The sequence below is a fragment of the Panicum hallii genome, chromosome 2, assembly GCF_002211085.1.
Source record: "Panicum hallii strain FIL2 chromosome 2, PHallii_v3.1, whole genome shotgun sequence".
In the NCBI taxonomy this organism is placed as follows: domain Eukaryota; kingdom Viridiplantae; phylum Streptophyta; class Magnoliopsida; order Poales; family Poaceae; genus Panicum; species Panicum hallii.
Window position 1 is genome coordinate 52,027,429 of NC_038043.1, and position 19,769 is coordinate 52,047,197.

Here is a 19,769-nt window from a genome sequence, read left to right on the forward strand (position 1 = left end):
GTCAGAGTGATGATGTAGTAAGAAACATCCGACTGTAGTACCGCATTTGTACCGATTATAGTTACTGCAGCTAGTATTGTGCTTGTCTATAAGTAAACAGTCATAGGTTTGAATTGATGCCACAATCAGACTATCTAAGCATATCTGCGATATTTGTGTGCAGAATGTATCCGAGTTCCGAAATGCCCTAACAATTCATCCGTATTTGATGATACTAGTATGTGGGCACTACTTATATTGAGACATCATTTGTTTGCATCTTACTTGTGATGTTCACAATATTGGTTGAGCTGAAACAAAATGCACTGAACTTTGTAGTGGCCTTGTGTCTATAAACTTCACCTTTTATCATAGTCTATGCTTAGAACCTTAAAACTGATTTAAATGGTATGCCTCTTACATATATTGTCATACGTGATTTTTTTTTTCCTTATGACCTTGTTGAAGAAGTGACTTGTCATGGTATTGTTGTGTTTCAATATGCATGTTCACTGCCTGCCTGCCATGCTTATGCAAGTTTCCTATGCAAGCATCGACCAAAGCATCAATCTCCTAATACCTTACGGCATGTGTGACAATGGCATAGTTTTGGAATTTCACATTTTCCATTGTCTGTATTCATAACAGTCATTTTTTTTTTGGAACTCCATGTATGTTGGCATAAAAGGACCAAAGAAATTAAAGTTTTTCATTGAACCACATAAACTATACGAACAAATAGCATCAATTTCTTTTGTAAGTTCACTCAATTCAACGGCATTTTGCTAGTATGACGCACATGCATGTCATTCTAAATTATTTTGCGGGACTTATATGTTAATTTACAAAATGTCTCTTGAAAAAAATAGATATTCCAATAGTTTTCTCAAAGTACATGTAGTTATGCCTAACTATAATATTTTCCCATAAGAGCATGTAAGCTGAGTGGTAGTACTTTATTCCAAAACGCATTTTATGAGTCTACAGAAAGTGGCTCGCTAAGTTTATAAGTCAATAATCAGCTACTTATATATGTTCAAGGGGGGAAAAAACTGCTTATATAAGATAGGGCTACCATAGAGGCCTTTGGTTCTAATGGGCTTCTGTAAGTTGCTTCTCAATCATGTGCCTAGCTGGATTCTGGTCTTTTTCCGTAACAAATGTATCTATTTTCTATGCTCCACTTTTGTGGGTGCTATTGAAATTTATCATGACAACTGACAACTAATAATCTGGCCATCACTTTAAGTGCTAGAGTGGGCATGTTATATGCATAATGCCAATAACAATACCAATAGCTTGTGTGCACTCCCTTCACGATTATTAATTTCTTATGATGACTAATAGGACAAGCACTATATCAAGATACATACTCCCTCTGTTTCAAATTGTAGTTCGTTTTGGCAAATCAAGATATATAATTTTAACTATGTATATAGATACAATGTATATCTAGATGCATAGCAAAATTTATGTATCTAGATTTGCCAAAACGATCTACAATTTGGAATGGAGGGAGTACATGAAAACTATATGGGATTTGCTTCCATCCTCACTTTGTCATTCCACAAGCAATTGCCCCTCTTCATCTTGTATGGATCGGTATTGATTGAATCACTTGATCTGTATGAAAAGAAAATGATAATATGCAAAATTGCTAATCCAAACCATCGTCCCAAGTCCCAAGTCCCAAGTCCCAAGCACCTAGCTTGTTCCATGAAGAAAAGATAGGGCACTTATCCCCAGTCGATACAAGCAAAATGGTTTTGATCGGCAAGTACTTTCCTCTTAGTTCTTTAGGTAATACTTTTCATCCAAGAAGTCACTATGCGCTGATTTTTGTTGTAAATTCAGAGCTTAGAATAATTTTAATACAAACAGTGTACATTATAAAGAATGCAACATTGATTCACTCCGTTTCTATATAGAGAGCGAAGCGACAACTAATTGAGCCGGGATCTTAATGCATAAAGCTAGGGTAGTATGGTTGGCTACAGAAACAAAATAGCAAACTAAAATTGGCGTAGCTACACTGTTTTTATCTTTTGTACGTTGACCATCACAACTGCAAAATGGTTATGTAAATGCATGTCCAATACAGTACTAATGCTTAATTACTTACATTAAACTGGCTACATGTATGGGGTAAAAATAGTGTTACTCACCTTATTATTAACTTTGGCCTCAGAACTAGCACCTCTTTAATTTGCTATTTTGAGTGAGTAAGCAGCTGTTTTACGAAACGATTTTACGCTACAGTGTTTTGAGCGGTTTGTGAAAAGCATGTGAAGCCGGAGCCGGTAAAACCATTCCCAAATAAGGCCTTATAACTACACACTATTGCATGACGCTAATGAGATGGCTAGTCAACTATAACAATTGAGACACTCCTCATGTCGTATTTAATGTGTTGTGTACATGGCGCCCGAGTATTTCTCCTTAAACCTAATACTATAAATTCATGGCCGTTATGTCTCTTTCTTCAACCTCTAGCCAATCTGCCTCGAATGCGGCTTCTTCCACGAGCTACTTCCACAGCCATCGTCCCGGAGCGCCGCACAGGCGGCAAACTAACTTCTGACCTATTGCCATGGAAGATGGCATCATCAGGTGCAGAATCTGCACGCTAATTCAAGTTCAGCATAAAAAATCAGATTGGTTATGCCCGCGCTAGCTCCGTGCTGTTCAAAACCCAATATTATTAGCATGGTGCCATGGTGACGGCTGACGACGGTGCCATGAAGACTTACGGCTTACAGCTGATGATGAGCTACACGATCGACACTGTGGACATGGCCTATACACCGGTACAGTCACCTCCAGCCTCGAGCTCACTCAAAATTCACGTGACCAGGTTCCTCCCCCAGCCCCCCAAACCCTCAATTCCATTTTATACCAGTCGCCGGATCGGATGCGAGACGCCAGCCAGCGATGACGTCGCCGCCGCATCGCCGGATCCTCCCCCGCCTCGAAGCCCCGGCGCCGCCCCGGCAGCCGCCGGCCCTCAACGAAGATCTCCTGGAAGATATCTTGCTCCGGGTCGCCTCCCCCGCCGACCTCGTCCGCGCCACCGCGACGTGCAGATCCTTACGCCGCATCATCACCAATCCGTCCTTCCACCGCCGGTACCGCTCCCTCTACCCGCCGCTCCTCCTCGGTATCCTCTGCGATGGCATCCAGCCCGCCGCGGCCCCCCACCCCAACGCTCCTGCTGCCCGTTCTCTCGCCAACGCCGCTGGTTTCTCCTTCGAGTGCTACCTCCCTGGCGATCGTTGGCAACGCTGCGACGTCCGTGACGGCCGTCTCCTCCTAGAGCGCCTCCTTGTGGACGACGACAGCGTCTTCTTCCCCGAGCTCGCGGTATGCGACCCCGTGTACAGGCGTTTCAGGCTGCTGCCTCCCATACCAGAAGAGCTAATCGCCTATGCCCAGGTCCAGGATAACAAGACCCGCTTTTTCGAGGCCTTCCTTGTGCCATCCGGACAGGAGGGGACATCGTTCAAAGTGATTGGCAGGACACACTGCAATGACGAGCTGGTGGTATTTATCTTCTCCTCAGACTCTAACCTCTGGAGTCTTGGCACATCTACCAGTTGGGCTGATCTAGGCTTGAGCGCAGCACCACCAAACTTCGTTCTGGGTTGGCCGCAGTATGAGCACGGCTGCTTCTACTGGAAAGTGAACTGGAGGAACAAGTTGCTCAAGCTCGACATGGACAGGATGGAGTTCTCCACTGTGGACCTCCCACCAGGCAACAATGGGCGGGAAGTTGTCATTGTGGAGCCAGGGGAAGGCAGGCTTGGGATGTTTAGTCTCACTAGGGATGGCACAGATGTGCATTATTTCACCAGTATGAAAAGTAAGGGTGAGGAGGCCAAAGAGTGGCTGGTGGAGAATACAATCCCTTTGCCATGCAATTGCAACATTGTTGGCGCATTTGAAGGATACATATTCTTCCTAAGTGTTGAAACACACCAAGGCAGAGTGGAGGCAGTGTGTTATTCCCTTGAGATTAAGACGTTGAAGATTGAGAGGGTCAACTCCATGAACTACCTTTATGTTCATATCCATGCTTATTTTGGGTACCCACCATTCATGTCGCCGAGAAAGATATAAGTGGTAAGCTTCTTATCATAGTCTCTCACTACCATTTTGTATTTTTTCCATGCATGCGCAGTTCTGTCATGTGTAATTTGTTGAGTGAATTTGTTTATGTTTGTAGTGTGTGTTTTAGCGTTCCATCGTTCATATGTAGCTTAGGTCGTCGTTGCATCTGATTCATCTTTGGATATGTGGTCGACATGTGGTGTGTGTGCTATTGAATATTTAGCCTTTCTCAATTCATGTAACAAATTGGTCATGGGCGGATCCAGGTATTCTTATTAGTATACTTCAATAGTCGATTAACTAAAGTAGTTCTAAGTTAATATTTTTTGAGGATTGTTTATGTTAACATGATTAATACCTGACCATTCTTTATTGTAGTTAAAGTAACAAGTCACTCTAGGAAAGCATTTCTAATCTAGTTCCGTGTAAACGGAACCTAGATTTTTACTGCGAAGACCATCTGTCATGATCCATCCCACAACATTCATGAAATCAAAAGGATCATTATACAGGACTAGTTTATTCACTATATTTTCGGACAAGCAGTGTAAATTTGTCTTTCGTTTGGCCCTGGCAGATTAAAATGTTTTGCTTTTGTTTAATTAAACGCTTCAGTTTGGCAAACATTTGTTCTACATGCAAACAAAGGGTGTTACAGGATATAATATCACTAGCCTACAATTTAATTTCTCTGAACATATATCTTGAAAGAAAGTACGTACTTTAATTTACCAGGACATTCCACTCAGATAGTCCTCTTTGGTTAGGTATCATGCCTGCTAATTTCCTCAACTAATAACAATGCAAATCCACTTGAACTCTAATAATCATATCTAAATATAAGCTAGCAGTCCCTAATGGGTCATCTTATTAGGTGTGTCCTGTCTTTCTAAATTTTCTAAGACAGATCTGTAGTTGTGGACAGGTAGTAGGGAGAAGGATTTCAGGTTTATCAGTATCCTTGTTTCAGGTCTACTTTGATGTATGTTCACTCTTGGCTATCTGCCTGACATGATTACATGCATGTTTAATATGTAGCATAAGATTGTGGAACTGCATATTTTTCACTGGCATGGTCAAGGAATAAAAGTTTCCTATTTAATTTTGTGGAACCACATGCACTATGAGCAAATATATGTTGCTTCATACAAAAAGCATTTTGGGTTCACAGAAGTATATGTCGCATTGAGTTTATATGTCAAACTAGCTACTGTCTTATGAAAGATGCCTAAGCCTGGCTGAGGCCACTGGTTCTTATGGGCTATGGCCTAGCTGTTGCTTCACATTCATGTGCCTGGATTCTGATCATGTTATTGTCATTGATACATGTAGCTATTTTCAGTGATTTTGTGCATGCTGTTGAAATTTTGTATTGTGGCAACTAATCCATCCCTACATGCTGTTGTATACATTTTCATATAATCTCAGTAGAAATAGATGGTGCACTTATTCACAATCATTTTTAAGCGATTTACGGTTATTCTTTTCTTGGAGTAATTAAAAAGACAATCACAGTATGTAGCTACATACGGCAGATGATTTGTGAATCGATTCCATCATATTGCCTTTTCATTTCATGATCGTGAAGTAGCTTCGTTCATCTTTTTTTTTTGTTAAAGTGGACCCAAAGATCAACTGAATTACTTGAACAATGAGCTGGCAAAAGGGATAGAAAGTATGCCACTTACCATTCTTCAGAGTAAATTAATCCATGCGATAAGATATATTGGACAATTGCATCAAGTCGATGCAAATATATTAGTTCTGATATGTATTTCCATGCCTCTTAGTTCTGGTGGTAAAAAGTTAGAATTTGGAATGTAAGGTCAATAGAGGGCTTAGAGGCGGTGCATGTCAAGAATGCAGCATTGATTCATCCCATTTCTATTTGTAGAGCTAAAATCACTGGTGAATTGGACTGTGGAGACTACTAAAAAAAGGTAGGGTTGTTTGCAGAAACAAAAAAAATAGAAAATTTATTGAAGCTACACCATTTTATCCTTTGTTGTCCTTCATGACTACAGATCCATGTGTAAATGTATGTCTACAAGGTTAATGCATGCTTACTGCAACAGAATGACTGTATGTCTGGTAAAAATATTAGTGTTATGCACCTTTACTTTGGAGCCAAAACTACTTTTATGCAACTGGGCAGTTATGCTCTGCATTGCCACTGAAATTATATAGAAAGTAAAATTTTATATACTGCATGCATATATGCAATGGTGTTTTCTAACCATATATACATCCTGTTTCAGGACTAAATTCGCATCGAAGATGGAGCTTCTGTTTCATGGTGCTGGTCTGGAGCTATGCGATGATGGATGCCTTTGTATTGCCCTTCTGTTGGGGATGTATGGCTATCCCAGTCGACTGATATGGTTTCTTGAACTCTAGTGTTGAGTGTGTATGGTTATCGATATCCTTGTCTTCTCATACTGTCTACCGAACTCTACCATCTGTTGTGTTTGTATGGTTACCCTAAGTCTGTCAAACTCTACCGTCTGTCGAGTGTTGTATGGTTATGTCGACTGATATATACTGTCTGTTGAGTGTGTGATATGGTTATGAAGTTTACCAGAGAACAATGTCATGTTGTTAATTACTAAACCCTCAGTATTAAGGGTGTGTTCGTTTCCGGGTATCTAAAATTTAGAGGGATCACATCAAAGAGAATCTTGTCATTTAGAATTATTAAATAAAGTCTAATTACAAAACTAATTGCAGAACCCTAGCGCTAATTCGCGAGACGAATCTAATGAGGTATATTAGTCCATAATTAGCGAATAATTACTGTAGCATCACTGTGGCAAATTATGGATTAATTAGGCTCATTAAATTTGTCTCGCGAATTAGCACACAGCTGTGCAAAAAATTTATAAATAGATTTTATTTAATATTTCTAAATAGCAAGATTCTTTTTGATGTGATGGGTCTAAAGTTTAAAGGGTGGGAAACGAACAGTCCCTAAGTGCCAGCTGTTACTGGCATGTGATGTTGATGTTCATGTTTTGGAGAACCAGCAGGATCGTGTGTTGAAATTGCTGATATCAACCGAAGCCGTGTATGTGGCCATGAGTCTCGCTGCTGGAGAAAGCATTGCATAGTCTGAGACATCGAGGTGATGGTTGTAGCAGAAAGTTTCCTTTCCTGCCATCAGCGAGATGGCTACCAGAGGTGATGGATCGGAGTAACCGGGGGCTGTTGCCCTAAGACCCGCGCAGGACAGTTTGACGAGCAGTCGAGGAGGAACCGGCCGTCGCGGACCATCCCGCCACCCAGCGCCCAGCGGGGGGAAGAAATGAGAAGCTGAAGTCACCGGCTCCGGCCTCCGGTGATGGCGCGGATGGTAGGGGTAGAAGGGTGGGGCGACCCAACCCGCCGAAGATGGTGTGGAATCCGAGGACGAGGAGTGGAGGGAGTGGAGTGCATGCAGATGGCGGAGGAAGGCGTAGCCGGTGATGACGCGGCGGGGTGCGGCGCGCAGGCTCGGCCGACGTCGGCGAGGGCGTGGGGAGTCGGATCAGGATCTCCACGAGAAGGTCTTCGGCAGCACGTGCCCATGCAGTCTGGGAGGCCATCGTGAACCGCAGGAACGGTGGCGGCCTGGCGGGGAAGGGGTGAGGCCGTGGGGGAAATGGGACTTGGGGTTTTGGCTTTTTTTTTTTTTGAGAAGAGGGGCAAACGGCTGTCAGGAGGAGCAAATTGGGCTACCAGGCTGTGCCCAGCGCAGTCGCACAATATCGGGCCGTGGCCCATGGCCTTGGCTGTGCAGAGAACTGCCTGCCACGGCCCACGGTACTCGTGGACACTGGAAGAAGACGAGCGGTTTTACGAACGCCATTTCAGTTTCGCGCACCGCCGACCCCGTTTTGCCCACAGCCCCCACTACCTCGCGCGCCTCGTCGAACCCACCGGCGTTAGCGATGGCCTTGCCGCCGCGGCCAGATGGGCGCCTCCCGGAAGCCCCAGCGCCGCCGGTGGATGGACTCACCGACGACCTCCTCGCGGCCATCCTGATCCGCCTCCCGACCCTCGCCGACTTCGGCCGCGCCGCCGCCGCCTGCCCCGCCTTCCGCCGCGTCATCGCCGACCCCGCCTTCCTCCGCCGCGTGCGCGCCCTGCACCCGTCCCTCCTCCTCGGCTTCCTCACCTTCACGGGAGGGTTCCGCCCCGCCGAGCCGCCGTACGCCTCCGTCCCCGCCGCCCGCGCGGTCGCCCGCGCCGCCGACTTCAGCTACTCGTTCCTGCCCAGACCGAGCGGGTGGGTCGTCCGCAACGCCCGCGACGGACGCGTCCTTCTCGACTGGAACGACGGAGGGGACGGCATCTTCACGAAGCTCGCCGTGTGCGATCCCTTGTTCCGCCGCTACGTGGTGCTTCCCCCAATTCCTGAGGACCTGGCCGCCGCCGTCCAGCAACCGCACCTTTTGGATCTCGAGCGGAAGTTCCAGGTCTTCCTCGTGCCCTCCGACCAGGAGGCGGCGCAGACGTCATTCAGGGTGCTTTGGATGGCGCAGTGCCCGACTAAGCTGGTCTCATTCATCTTCTCATCTGTCAGTGGGCAGTGGCATGCTGTTGTATCCCCCACTTGGAAGGATCTCGACCCTGCCAAGTCCCGTGTTACCATGACGCGCCGTCTCCTGTACTTCCGCAGCTATGCTTACGGCTGTTTCTACTGGATGATGATGTCCATCACGCCCAATTTTCTTGTGCTGGACATGGCTAGGATGGAGTTCTCGCTTCTTAAGTATCCATCCCACTTTAGTGGACAGGCTTCTACCATTGTGGAGGCAGGATAAGGAAGGCTTGGGATGTTTTCTTTCAATGCTCGGTTTGGAGAAAGCTTTGAACTGGATATCTTTTCAACAGTTAGGCCAAACCAAGGTGAGGGTGCCAATGAATGGAAGACGTTGAGGGGAGCAATACTGCCTTATCAGTATAGGTACCGGATACTAGGTGTGGTCAACACTCGATTGTTGATACAAGGCGACCTGGAATTTGTCGATGAAGATTTTCTTCCGCCAAATGTGGGAGTTCTTTCGATAGCACTCAACACAGATTATGAGCGTGTCTGTGGAATGATTGACGAGGCTCTGCATCCTCTGCCACTCATCGGTTACCCACCATCACTATCGTCACCAAGTATATGAGGTGGTAAGCCTATTCTTTCAGCTTTTGGTTTCTTGCTGTTTTCTTTAGCATTTTAGGTTTGTAAAGTGCTTTGCTAATTGAAATGTAACCTGAGTATGGTACCTAAAATAGAGAAGGAAGGTCAGTTGAATTTATAGTTTAATGCTGCTTATCATGCACACATACATGTGGCTGCCACGTTACTTAAATATTGAGCTAATTGTCTTACATGATGCAAATGGCAGTCCAAGTTATATTCTGCTCAGCATGATCACCAAAGCAACATGTAATCTTTTTGGAGCTTGGATATTCAGGAGTGCCATGTATTGTTAGTTTTTAGGTGATTGATTTATTTGTCTGATTGGAAAGTTTGTGAAACTCACTAACTTAGAGAATTGAAGCATTTATTTCCACTTCTACATGCATGTTATTTGTTCTGACTGTTGAAGCTATTAGACAGAACAAACTTAACATTATCCATGAAAATGTTTGAACAATCTGGACTTAGAGATGTATTGGTTACCTTTTGTAAATCCATTGCTAGATACATCTTCACCCCTTTGCTTGTGCTAGCCTGCTAAGTGTGCTTGGCCTACAAGTGCTATTGACTTAAATTTTAGTGAGCTTTTTCGCATGGTTCCCAATCGATTGCATTGCTAATTATCTTTGGTAACCATTTGTTTTCCTTTATGCAACTTTGTTCACTTGTTTTGGTAGAAGTTTCTCTACACTTTTGTTCTTAATTACAGTTTAAGCAACTAGGGGATTCTACCTTTCCTATCAGATAATGCACACATCTAATTGAGACATAAGTCATTACAAAACCATGCACACAAAAAAAGGGATGCTGTAATCACTTTTATTAGCCTTTACACATTCACAATCAAACTTCTGTGCACAACAAGAGCCCTCATCTGAGTTCTATTGAAACCCTCTCCTCTATAACCTGCCAAAGTTATCAATACAACTGCACGGAACATCCCCATCCCATTCTGATCGGTTTCTTTGTGGTTGTAGTTTATTCTGTACATGTACAGTCCTCTATAGATTGCTCTACAGACAAGGATATAGCACATATAGGCATATAGCTCAAATAGGTGATGGAGCCGCTCCTTTAATTTTTGCAGTTCAATTTCTTTGTGGTTGTAGTCATGATTGTAAAATAGGCTAAGCAGTTCAATTCTGCAAGTTGGGCAAAGTTTCAGATAGCATTGAATTTCTTTTAGCTAATGGTTTAGTATCGTGGCAAGGAATATGATTGTCATATGAGACTGAGAGAGTCCAGTTGATAGTGCATGATGCCTAGGTTCTACTAGTACGTCAATTTGCTGGAGCAACATCTCACTTCCTTTGTCTTGCATATTTTCTGAAACGATAGGGCAATAGTTACTTAACATGTGTGTATTAAGATGGCCTGGATAGCAGGGAAATATTCAGTAGAAACTAGCAGGGAAATATTCAGTAGAAACTACCTCTTTGGTGGAATTGTGAAAAACCCTCCAGAAACATATCCAGAACTGCAGTCACATAGTTATGTTTCAGTAGCATTATAACATTTATACCAGGTAAATCTTTTGTTCTTGAACTGCAGTTACATAGTCAGAAGGCTTCTGGTCCATGTTGCTTCAGAATTGTACACCTATGAGCTTACCAAAAAAAATTTAAGTAAGAATTTACCAATTTTGATAGCTTTCTTTTTATTCAGATAAGAAAGGTTGCACCTATACACTTAACACTTAACCTATATTTGCATTTAAACCGAATGTGCACTCATCTTCTGCATGATGACATTTTTAGCCTCTGAAATCTGAATGTATATTGTCATATTGGATCTAATAATGAGTGCTTGCGCACTACATTTGGTTGCAGGATCTCATATGCATTATGGGGCTTCTTTTGTATCATGTTGCTGGTGTGGACTGGTGGGATGTGGACAGAAAACAAGCTAAGGCGAGTTTACTGCATATCGGGGATTTGGCTTACGTCCTCTAGATTGTTGATGGCACATTCTAGCAAGCTCCTCCTACCTTTTGGTTTGGATGTCTAGAAACCTTGATGCTTTTCTATGAACTGAAACGCTTACAAATCCTATCCAGTATGTAGGCGACGATCTTCTTAATCTGAACGCTTCCTAAGTCTAGGAGCAGTATGTGTGCAAAGACGATCTTCTTCCTCATCGTAGAAGAAACCGCGGCATCGTTTCTCGCGAAAACCCTAATCCCCACTCCTCCGCAGGCCGCGTCTCGCCGGCGGTCGGCCCCGCATTCACGATGGCGTCACCGGCGGCGGCGGGACAGCTGCCCCTGACCGACGGCATCCTCGCCGATATCCTGATCCGCCTCCCCACCCTCGCCGACTTCGGCCGCGCCTGCGCGTCCTGCCCCGCGTTCCGCCGCGTCATCACCGGCCACTCCTTCCTCCGCCGCCTGCACGCGCTCCACCCGCTGTCGATCCTCGGCACCCGCACGTTCTTCGGGTTCCACCCCACCGAGCCGCCCGCGCCCTCGCCGAGGCCGCCGACTTCGACCTCTCGTTCCTCCCCAAACCGGGCTTCTGGATGGTCCGGGACGAGCGCGGCGGTCGCTTCGTCGCCGACCGCGACGAGGGCAGGGATGACACCTTCACCACTATCGCCGTCTGCGACCCCCTGTTCCGCAGCTACGTGGTTCTTCCCCCTATCCGTGGGGACTTGTCAGCCACCGTCCAGCAGCCGCTCCCCGTCAATGCTGAGCGCAGATGCCATGTCTTCCTCGCTCCCTCTGACGAGGAGGAGGAGACTGCCGCTGGGGCGCCAGAGTCATTCAAGGTGATTTGGAATTTTGGATGGCTCATTGCCCAACTAAGCTGGTTGCGTTCGTCAGTGGCGAGCAGTAGCACCTGCCAGATGGAGCGATCTGGATCCTTTTATGCCTTCTGTGACTGAGCACAAGTCTCTGCATAACCGCAATTACGCATATGGCTGTTTCTACTGGTCTCTGTCGGAGTACCCCTATCACCCAAATCTGATTGTGCTCGACATGGACAAGATGGAGTTCTACCGTGCCAATCCTCCTCCTACCCACGAGCTTGAGAAATTTGCCATTGTTGAGTTAGGGGAAAGTAGACTTGGGATGGTCGTGTTGTCCAGTAGTAACATTGTAGGTGGTGCACTCCTACTCTTCAGTGCAAACAGGGAAACTCATGGCACCTGTGCCAGTGAGTGGGTGCTAAAGAATGAAGTTCTGCTTTCTCGCTCATATGAGTATCGCATGCTAGGTGTTGCTGATGGGAAATTACTCCTGGTGGTAACACAAAATGGTCGTTCTGCACCAGAGGTTCGTTGTGTTTCACTAGATTTCAAGACTTTGCAGCGTCAGGAGATCCAAGGGATGATTCACCGTGATTTCCGTCCCCTGACTCCCTTCCCACTCCCAGCCCTGTACATTGGTTACCCACCATCACTGTCATTGCCAACTATATGAAATGGTAAGCTGGCTCTCATCATCTTTTGTTTAAACATGCATTGGTACCTTTCATGTCATGATGTGCTTGTTTTGGGTATGTAAATGGTTCTGCGCTCCTACTAAATATATTAGATGCCATGTTGTGGTGTCATTTACATCTGCATCTTGTCCATAACAATTAACAGCTTACCTTTTCTGTCACTTGATCGTTTATTAGTCTTAAAGTTAACTCTTGGTTAGATAGTTTCTTAGTCATTTGTTGCTTGGTGGTGTTTTAGAACTTGTCAGTCTTCTTTTTCTTTCTTGCTCAATTGTTTACCTTTTTGTTTTTGCTCAAAATCTTGTCCAAATTATAAAACTTGTTCAAATGTAAGATCTACAAAGCATAAAAGAAAAAAGAAAGAGGAAAGTGTTCGAAAGTAAAAGGTGCAAAACAACAGAGATGGCCTTTTTTTGTGTACAGGTGTCAAACCTGTTTAAGGATTACTGCCCAAACTATCTATCTACAACCTAAAGAATTTCCGATCGATCACCAACAGCGGTTGACTAGCAACAAGCCTCAAAAGAACATCTGCAATGCAAAAAAGAAACTTCAGAAAAACAAAGACTACTCCATCACCATCCTTGGACATTGATTAGCAGAAGCTTTTCTAATTGTTTATCATGTACTTGCTCCAGAAGTAGCCCCTTCCAACTGATTGGAAAGTTTGGCATGTACTATTTCAAACTTCAATCACAAATTAATTTTATGCATTGAGTTTGGATATTTGAAAATGATACAAAGCAGTGTCATAATAGTATACTTTTGCTATGTGTTACAAATATATTATTAACAAAAAATAATAATGATATTTGTGTTTTGGAGATCATGTCAATGATAGTATACTGATGCGATTGATGTTTTAGTATTACTTATCTCACATGATTCATGCACAAGTCTATCATACCTTTTGTTGGAAAACTTTTTTGAAGTAATGATGCTAATGATTGGTTGTCAAATATCATGCATCCACAAATCTTTACGTGCTTCGGAAGTATTGATGGCCTCATGTATAACTACAGTTTGGTTGTACATGAGGTTACTGTCAGTATAGATAGCTACATTATAGTTATGACTGGAATTACAGTATAGCTCTTCAAATTGTTTCACATGGCATAAATAACGACAGTCATGGCAGATTGATGATGGATGTAATATGATAAAAGATTAGGTCTATTATGTTTAGACACCACTGCAAGTATTATAAACTTAGTTCGGATTTATCTGTGATGCAAGCATAATAAAATATAACAAGTATTAACAAAATAATTCATATATGTAAAGTACATCATTCTATTTCTGCTTTACTACAGTTGACCTTTTGGTTCCTATAGCTTGCTTTATGTTGACCCACGCAACGCTGGTTGCCTGGTCGTAGGTAGCAAGGGCTTACTGGCAACTTGCATGGTTTTTTTTTATAATATGTAAAGGCATTGCTTGCTTTTTCACTAAAGAAAGAATACAGTTAAATAAAATGTCGGTACACAATACCTGCACTGGGATAAATGCCATGACAGGGCTACTAGTTATGAAGCTGTATTAATCTGCATGTCTTGTGATTTTTCTTTATCTTTCTGCCGGTGTTGATTTTAATGTGCATTTCTTGCTTGACTAGTTACTGGTCATCCTCTAGCCTTAAAAAGTGGATATGTTGGTTATGCTGTTGCCGCAATGTATAAGCTGCCTGTAGTAGTCTCCTCCTGAGCACGTATGATAGGCGTATTGTGATTCTTTTAACGCGGAGTAACTCCTGAGCACCGTCACCTACCCGCTACTACCTTCAAGTCTCGCCGGCCTCTCTCTCTCTCTCTCTCTCTCGCCAAAATCCAAATCCAAGCCCCCACGCCGCCCGCGATGGCACTGGCGGCAGGTGCGGCGCTGCCCTTCTCCGACGACATCCTCGCAGAGATCCTCATCCGCCTCCCCGCGCTCGAGGACCTAGGCCGCGCCTGCGCGTCCTGCCCCGCCTTCCGCCGCGTCATCACCGGCCGCGGCTTCCTCCGCCGCCTGCACACGCTCCACCTGCCGTCGCTCCTCGGCTTCCACATCTTCTCCGCGCAATTCCACCCCGTCGAGCCGCCCTACCCCGCCGCCCGCGCGGCCCGCGCCGTCGCCGACGCCGCCGACTTCGGGTTCTTGTTCCTCCCCGGGCCGGGCTTCTGGATGGTCCGCGACGCCTGCGGCGGCCGCTTCGTTCTCCACCGCGACGAGGGTACGGGTCCTGCATTCAACACGATTGCGGTATGCGACCCCTTGTTCCGTCGCTACGTGCTTCTTCCGCCAATCCCCGACGACTTGGCCGCCGCTGTCGAGTGGCCCCTCCTCTAGCCCATGAATGGCTTGCGTAGATGCGACGTGTTCTTTGCTCCCTGCGGCGAGAGGGAGGCGGCGGTTGCCGTGGCAGGAGCGCTCGAGTCGTTCAGGGTGATCTGGATGGCCCAATGCCGAACGAAGCTGGTCGCATTCATCTTCTCTTCTGCCAGCAGGCAGTGGCGAGCCATTGCATCTCCCAGCTGGGGCTATCTGAACCCTGGCATGGCTCCTGTCACTGAACGCTCCCCGCTGCATTGGCTCAGCTATGCATATGGCTGTTTCTACTGGTTATGTTCACGATTGCCCTACCGCTCCAATCTGATTGTGCTAGACATGGGCAGGATGGAGTTCTACCGAGTCAGGCATCCGTCTGGCTACATGCTTGAGGAATGTGCTATGGTGGAGCTAGAGGAAAGCAGACATGGGCTGTTCAACTTCATGTTTGCTAGTAGGAATTACACTTAGAGTTCTGTATTGCAGCTGTTTAGTTCAAACAGGCCTAATCATGGTGAGGGTGCCAGCGAGTGGGTGCTAGAGAATAGGGTCCTGCTGTCTCCCAAATATAAGTTGAACATGCTAGGTGTTGCTGATGGGAAATTGCTGCTACATAAAACATGGTTTGGATGTATTTCGCTGGATTTCAAGACTTCACAGCTTCAGTGGGTTCGAGGGATGATTCAAACTGGTTCCTGTACCATGCTAGCCCTGTATACTGGTTACCCACCGTCACTGTCATTGCCTACAATATGAAGTAGTAAGCTTGCTCTCTTGTCTTTGCTTGCAAACTGCTTGTTTGGGATTTCCTATGTATCTTGCTCTCTGTTTTTCTTATTAGATGTATTATTGTAGTTGCATCAATATTGGCTCATTTATGATTGGCAATTTATCTTTTCTGTTGCTTGATTATCTGGTGGTGTTACATGTATTTATTGTTTAGATAGTTTCTTTACGTGCTTTGCTTGGCAAATGATGGTGTTGAAGCTTGTGATTCTTCCCTTCTTTATTTTGCTCAACCGTGTACCTTTTTCCTTCAAAGTATTGTTCAACACTGTTGTGATGTACTACTATGTGGTTTGTTACTAAATTTTAGTCTTTGGCCATTGTTTTCACCCAATAGGTTATAGGTTAGGGTAAAGTCTACTTCCTTTCCAACTGATGGCATAAGTAGGTATGGTTATATTTTTTTCGTACAGATGACTAACGATTTAAGTAGTGATGAGCTGCCTGCCTCCCTGCCTGCCTGTATTTCATCCACAAGTCTGTATGCTGCTGAAGTACTGAGATAATACTGAGCTTCTACGTAAAGTCAGTTTTTTTCTTCCACTGTTGGTTCTTAACTTAACAGTGTAAACATAGTTCGTCTACTACTTGGTGCTTAATTAAAGTTATAGTAATTCTTGTATAAAGGATGTTCTTGTGGTTAATTGTTCCTGCTGTGTTTGAAAGTAGTAATCTACAGTGCACAGTGCTCGTTTGATTGCAGTCTTGTACAACAGTGCCGTGCTCTAAAATTTCTTCATATAGTTTAGACTGACTCTTTTGAACAAGACAATAAGTATTTGGCTCCAGTTCAATTTACTCCCTTTTGCTTATATTTGGGTCATTTCTGTTGATTGCATTCCTTGTTTCCTTTTTGATTGATCCCATACTCCGTGTATGTGTAGTCGCTTTCTACGTCCAAAATTACAAACTTCTTGGAGTTCCAATACTTTTTGCTGGGACACAAGTTTAAAGATTTATGCAATGATTGCATCGTTGCCTATCACGCATTTTGTGTGCACTCATCCATCATGTTGCTTAAATGTTGATGCCCTTTTTTCTCTGTTGAATTAATTCTGTTGATGATTACCTCTTCTTTTGCCATTCATGCACAGCAGCACAGATCTTTCAACTTCTGTAATAGCAGTTTGGTAGTACATGCAGACGCGGTGCTAATTTCTATGCATATAGATAGCTACAGTTTGCTTCATAGGTGGCGGACCAGTATAGTTTTTCGAACTGATCGCTTTACATGGCACTGTGTAACAGTCCCTGGACGCTACCTGAACATAATAACACGAGAAAGTATTAGTTTCATTTTGTTTATTCATCATCATCACTTCATCTGTACTGCTATTTCATCATAATGAAAATGGCACTGAATTAGTCGATCTATAATCTGAAAATACTTTTTTTGTGATGCTAAATTTTACTTCGTTTGTGTAGTTTTAGGCTTTTAGTTGGTTGCCTGAAATATATGTCTTGAGATGCCCGCAATTAGATGCCTTGAGGATGAGAAACCTGTTTGCGTAGGGTCACACTGGCACACAGCTATAGCTTTAAGCATTACTAATTGGAGGTGTATCGCATGCCTTACCTACAGCATAGAGAATACTGATTTATCAAAACTGTAAAACTCAGTGTCCGCATTGCATCTAACAACAGTGTCTTCTCACTCATCATCTTTTGCAGTGGGGGTGATCTACGTGCTTTAGCTGCTTTTGTGTCATGCTGTTTGTATGGGCCGCCCAACTTCCAGATGGATGTCCGGCGTGCCTGCCAGATGGAGATGGATGTCATGCTTGGACCAGGCCTGTGCTTCGGCTAGTTGCTAGTTATCCTTCAATCCAACGCATAATGCTCAATGTAATATCTAGTTATCCTTCAAATTATATGTTAGCAGATGCGGTGTTGCCCTAGACGGTTAGACTCTGGCATGTAATCTAGCCATCTAATAATCGAGGTGGTTGAACACAGTTAACCTGGACCTGAACTGATGGGTACCTTTGGTTATATGTGCACAACGCATTGGTGCTTTCATATAATTTGAACACCAGTAGTAGCGTCTAGTGATGCGTATTATGGGCGCAAGGACTTGTTAGAATGCTTTCATTATGTTAAACAACAGTGCCTGTACCCTAGTGGTGTCGGTCGATTCGCCGCATGAGGCTTGAACAGTTCAGTGATGCATTCTTCCAGTGCTCAGGTATTTTCTAGTGCTTATTAGCTGAAAGTCTGAAACGCCTCTCACGTTCTATTTCTTCTGCAGCCCAAAGTCCAAGCTGCTCATTTCGATTCGCAAAGACGGCTCCTGGATGCGCCTGTTAGCTTGTGCTTAAAACTATACTCACCCATTTGAAGCACCTCAAGTTTTGCATCATACTTTTCATGGGGGACACTTGGAGCTTGGAAGCACATTCAAAGGACAGAGCACTTCCATAGGAGTTTGAAGTCATATATGTTCGGCCACTCCCTCAAGGCCCAAACTTTCGATTTTCCTAGAATCCTAAGGGATGTGGGCGCGACGATTAGACCACACAGGCCACGCAGGTGACGTGTGCCCGGCCGTCTGCGCCGTCGTCGTCCCTGGCGGCTCCCGTGCCTGTGCGGGTCCCCCGGGGACCTCGTCATCTTCTTCGCCTCCACGGACATTGTATGAGACACACTGAAACGCCAGGCAGGTGACCAGCGGCGGCGCGAGGTCTCGGCGGCGTTGCCCTCGCGAGCATCACCTCGTTGTTTGGTGGCAGATTTGTGGGCCTCCTCGGCTCCTCGCGCGTTCTCGCCAAGCACGACGCGCCACACTGTGTCCCTGAGCGCGCGCCCAAGCCCAAGACAGCTTGCCCACCAGCAGCGTTTGGCTGCTAGACATTGCTTGGCCCGGCGAAGAACAAACAATCCATGGCGCTGCTGAGGGGGTGGCCGACGAACCAGACGCCGACCAAGCAAATCTCAGTTTCACGGAGGTGCCGGAGCGCATAAATCACAAGAAATTTCAAGTGATCGGGGAACGAGGGTAGTCAGCACCAGAAGGAGTTTCACTCTCCGAAGCGATCCGTAGCTGGAGGACGAAAAAGGAGAAATTGCTTCAGGGGGTGGACGGTAAACGAAATACCGTCCACCCCGAGACCAAAAGAGATTCGCAATTTCAGAGGGCTAACGATGCGCAAAAATCACGAGAAAAATCGCGTGATCAGAGGAGAAAAGCTAGTCAGCATCATAAGAAATTTCAGATTCGGACACGATCGGTGCATGGAGAAAGAAAACGGAGAAATTTCTGCATGGGGTGGTCGGTAAATGAGACAACGACCACCCCCGTCCCCATTCGCCTCGGCCCGCCGCCCCTCGCCATGGGACGGGTGCAACCGGAGCACGCGGCGTCGTGATCGCGCGCGCACGATCTGTGCAGCGCCTGCGCCTTTCTCCTTCCTCGCGTGCGGCATGCAGCCAGCAGGCCTGCACCCTCGCGCGCCGCCGCGGTCTAGCTCAGGAATCAGCTGCCGTCAGGATGTGGCGATCCTGTCCGCGGCGCGGCCGTTCTCTTTGCTATTCGCCTGTTCTAGGTCCGCTGTGCGTCGAGCTGTCCAGGATGCGCCTCAGGCATGAATAGATGAGCAGTTCATCACCTATCCGCCAGCCGTGACCTGCACCTGCACGGCTGCAGCCGGGCGTGCGCAGCTCTGGACGTACCGCGGACCGGCCGGGCACCAGGCAGCAGCCAGGCTCGCGCGTTTGTAGAGGTACCTTTGCGCGCCCTTTCCTGCCGGCCGCTTGGTTCAGATGCATGTGGGGCTATACAAGTCTAACCAAACATCCATCTATCTGTGTCTACAACTACAGCTATAGTAGACTGAAGCAAAGAAAGAGAAGTAGGTCTATGCTGCCCGTTCAATTAGACTTTCAAGCCCTTGCCACTGCTTTTGTTGTATAAATCAGGTAGCAGGCATTTGCTCTGTTCATTTTTTTAGAGGAATTACGGCAGGCAAATTGCTCGT

General features: G+C 45.5%; 3 protein-coding genes across 3 annotated transcripts; all 3 read left to right on the plus strand.

Moving 5' to 3' along the window:
• The first annotated feature begins 2,910 nt into the window (after positions 1 to 2,910).
• Positions 2,911 to 6,659, plus strand: LOC112881270. Its single transcript, XM_025945947.1, has 2 exons — positions 2,911 to 4,098; positions 6,345 to 6,659. The coding sequence occupies exon 1, from the start codon at positions 2,911 to 2,913 to the stop codon at positions 4,093 to 4,095; it is 1,185 nt and encodes a 394-aa protein (XP_025801732.1). The 3' UTR covers positions 4,096 to 4,098; positions 6,345 to 6,659.
• Positions 6,660 to 8,012: 1,353 nt separating this feature from the next.
• On the plus strand, positions 8,013 to 8,888 carry LOC112881271. The gene has a single exon (XM_025945948.1). The coding sequence runs from the start codon at positions 8,013 to 8,015 to the stop codon at positions 8,886 to 8,888; it is 876 nt and encodes a 291-aa protein (XP_025801733.1).
• A 5,668-nt stretch (positions 8,889 to 14,556) lies between these two features.
• LOC112881272 lies at positions 14,557 to 17,874 on the plus strand. The gene is made up of 2 exons (XM_025945949.1): positions 14,557 to 14,914; positions 17,467 to 17,874. Exons 1-2 carry the CDS (start codon positions 14,557 to 14,559, stop codon positions 17,487 to 17,489), a joined length of 381 nt encoding a protein of 126 aa, XP_025801734.1. The 3' UTR covers positions 17,490 to 17,874.
• The last annotated feature ends 1,895 nt before the right edge of the window (positions 17,875 to 19,769 follow it).

Excerpts from the sequence above, each read along its gene's own strand:
- LOC112881272 (XM_025945949.1), top strand. The coding sequence starts at position 14,557 with ATGGCACTGGCGGCAGGTGCGGCGCTGCCCTTCTCCGACGACATCCTC. Across the intron at positions 14,915-17,466 it reads CGTTCTCCACCGCGACGAGG|TGGGGGTGATCTACGTGCTT; the intron begins GTACGGGTCCTG and ends CATCTTTTGCAG.
- LOC112881271 (XM_025945948.1), top strand. The coding sequence starts at position 8,013 with ATGGCCTTGCCGCCGCGGCCAGATGGGCGCCTCCCGGAAGCCCCAGCG.
- LOC112881270 (XM_025945947.1), top strand. The coding sequence starts at position 2,911 with ATGACGTCGCCGCCGCATCGCCGGATCCTCCCCCGCCTCGAAGCCCCG.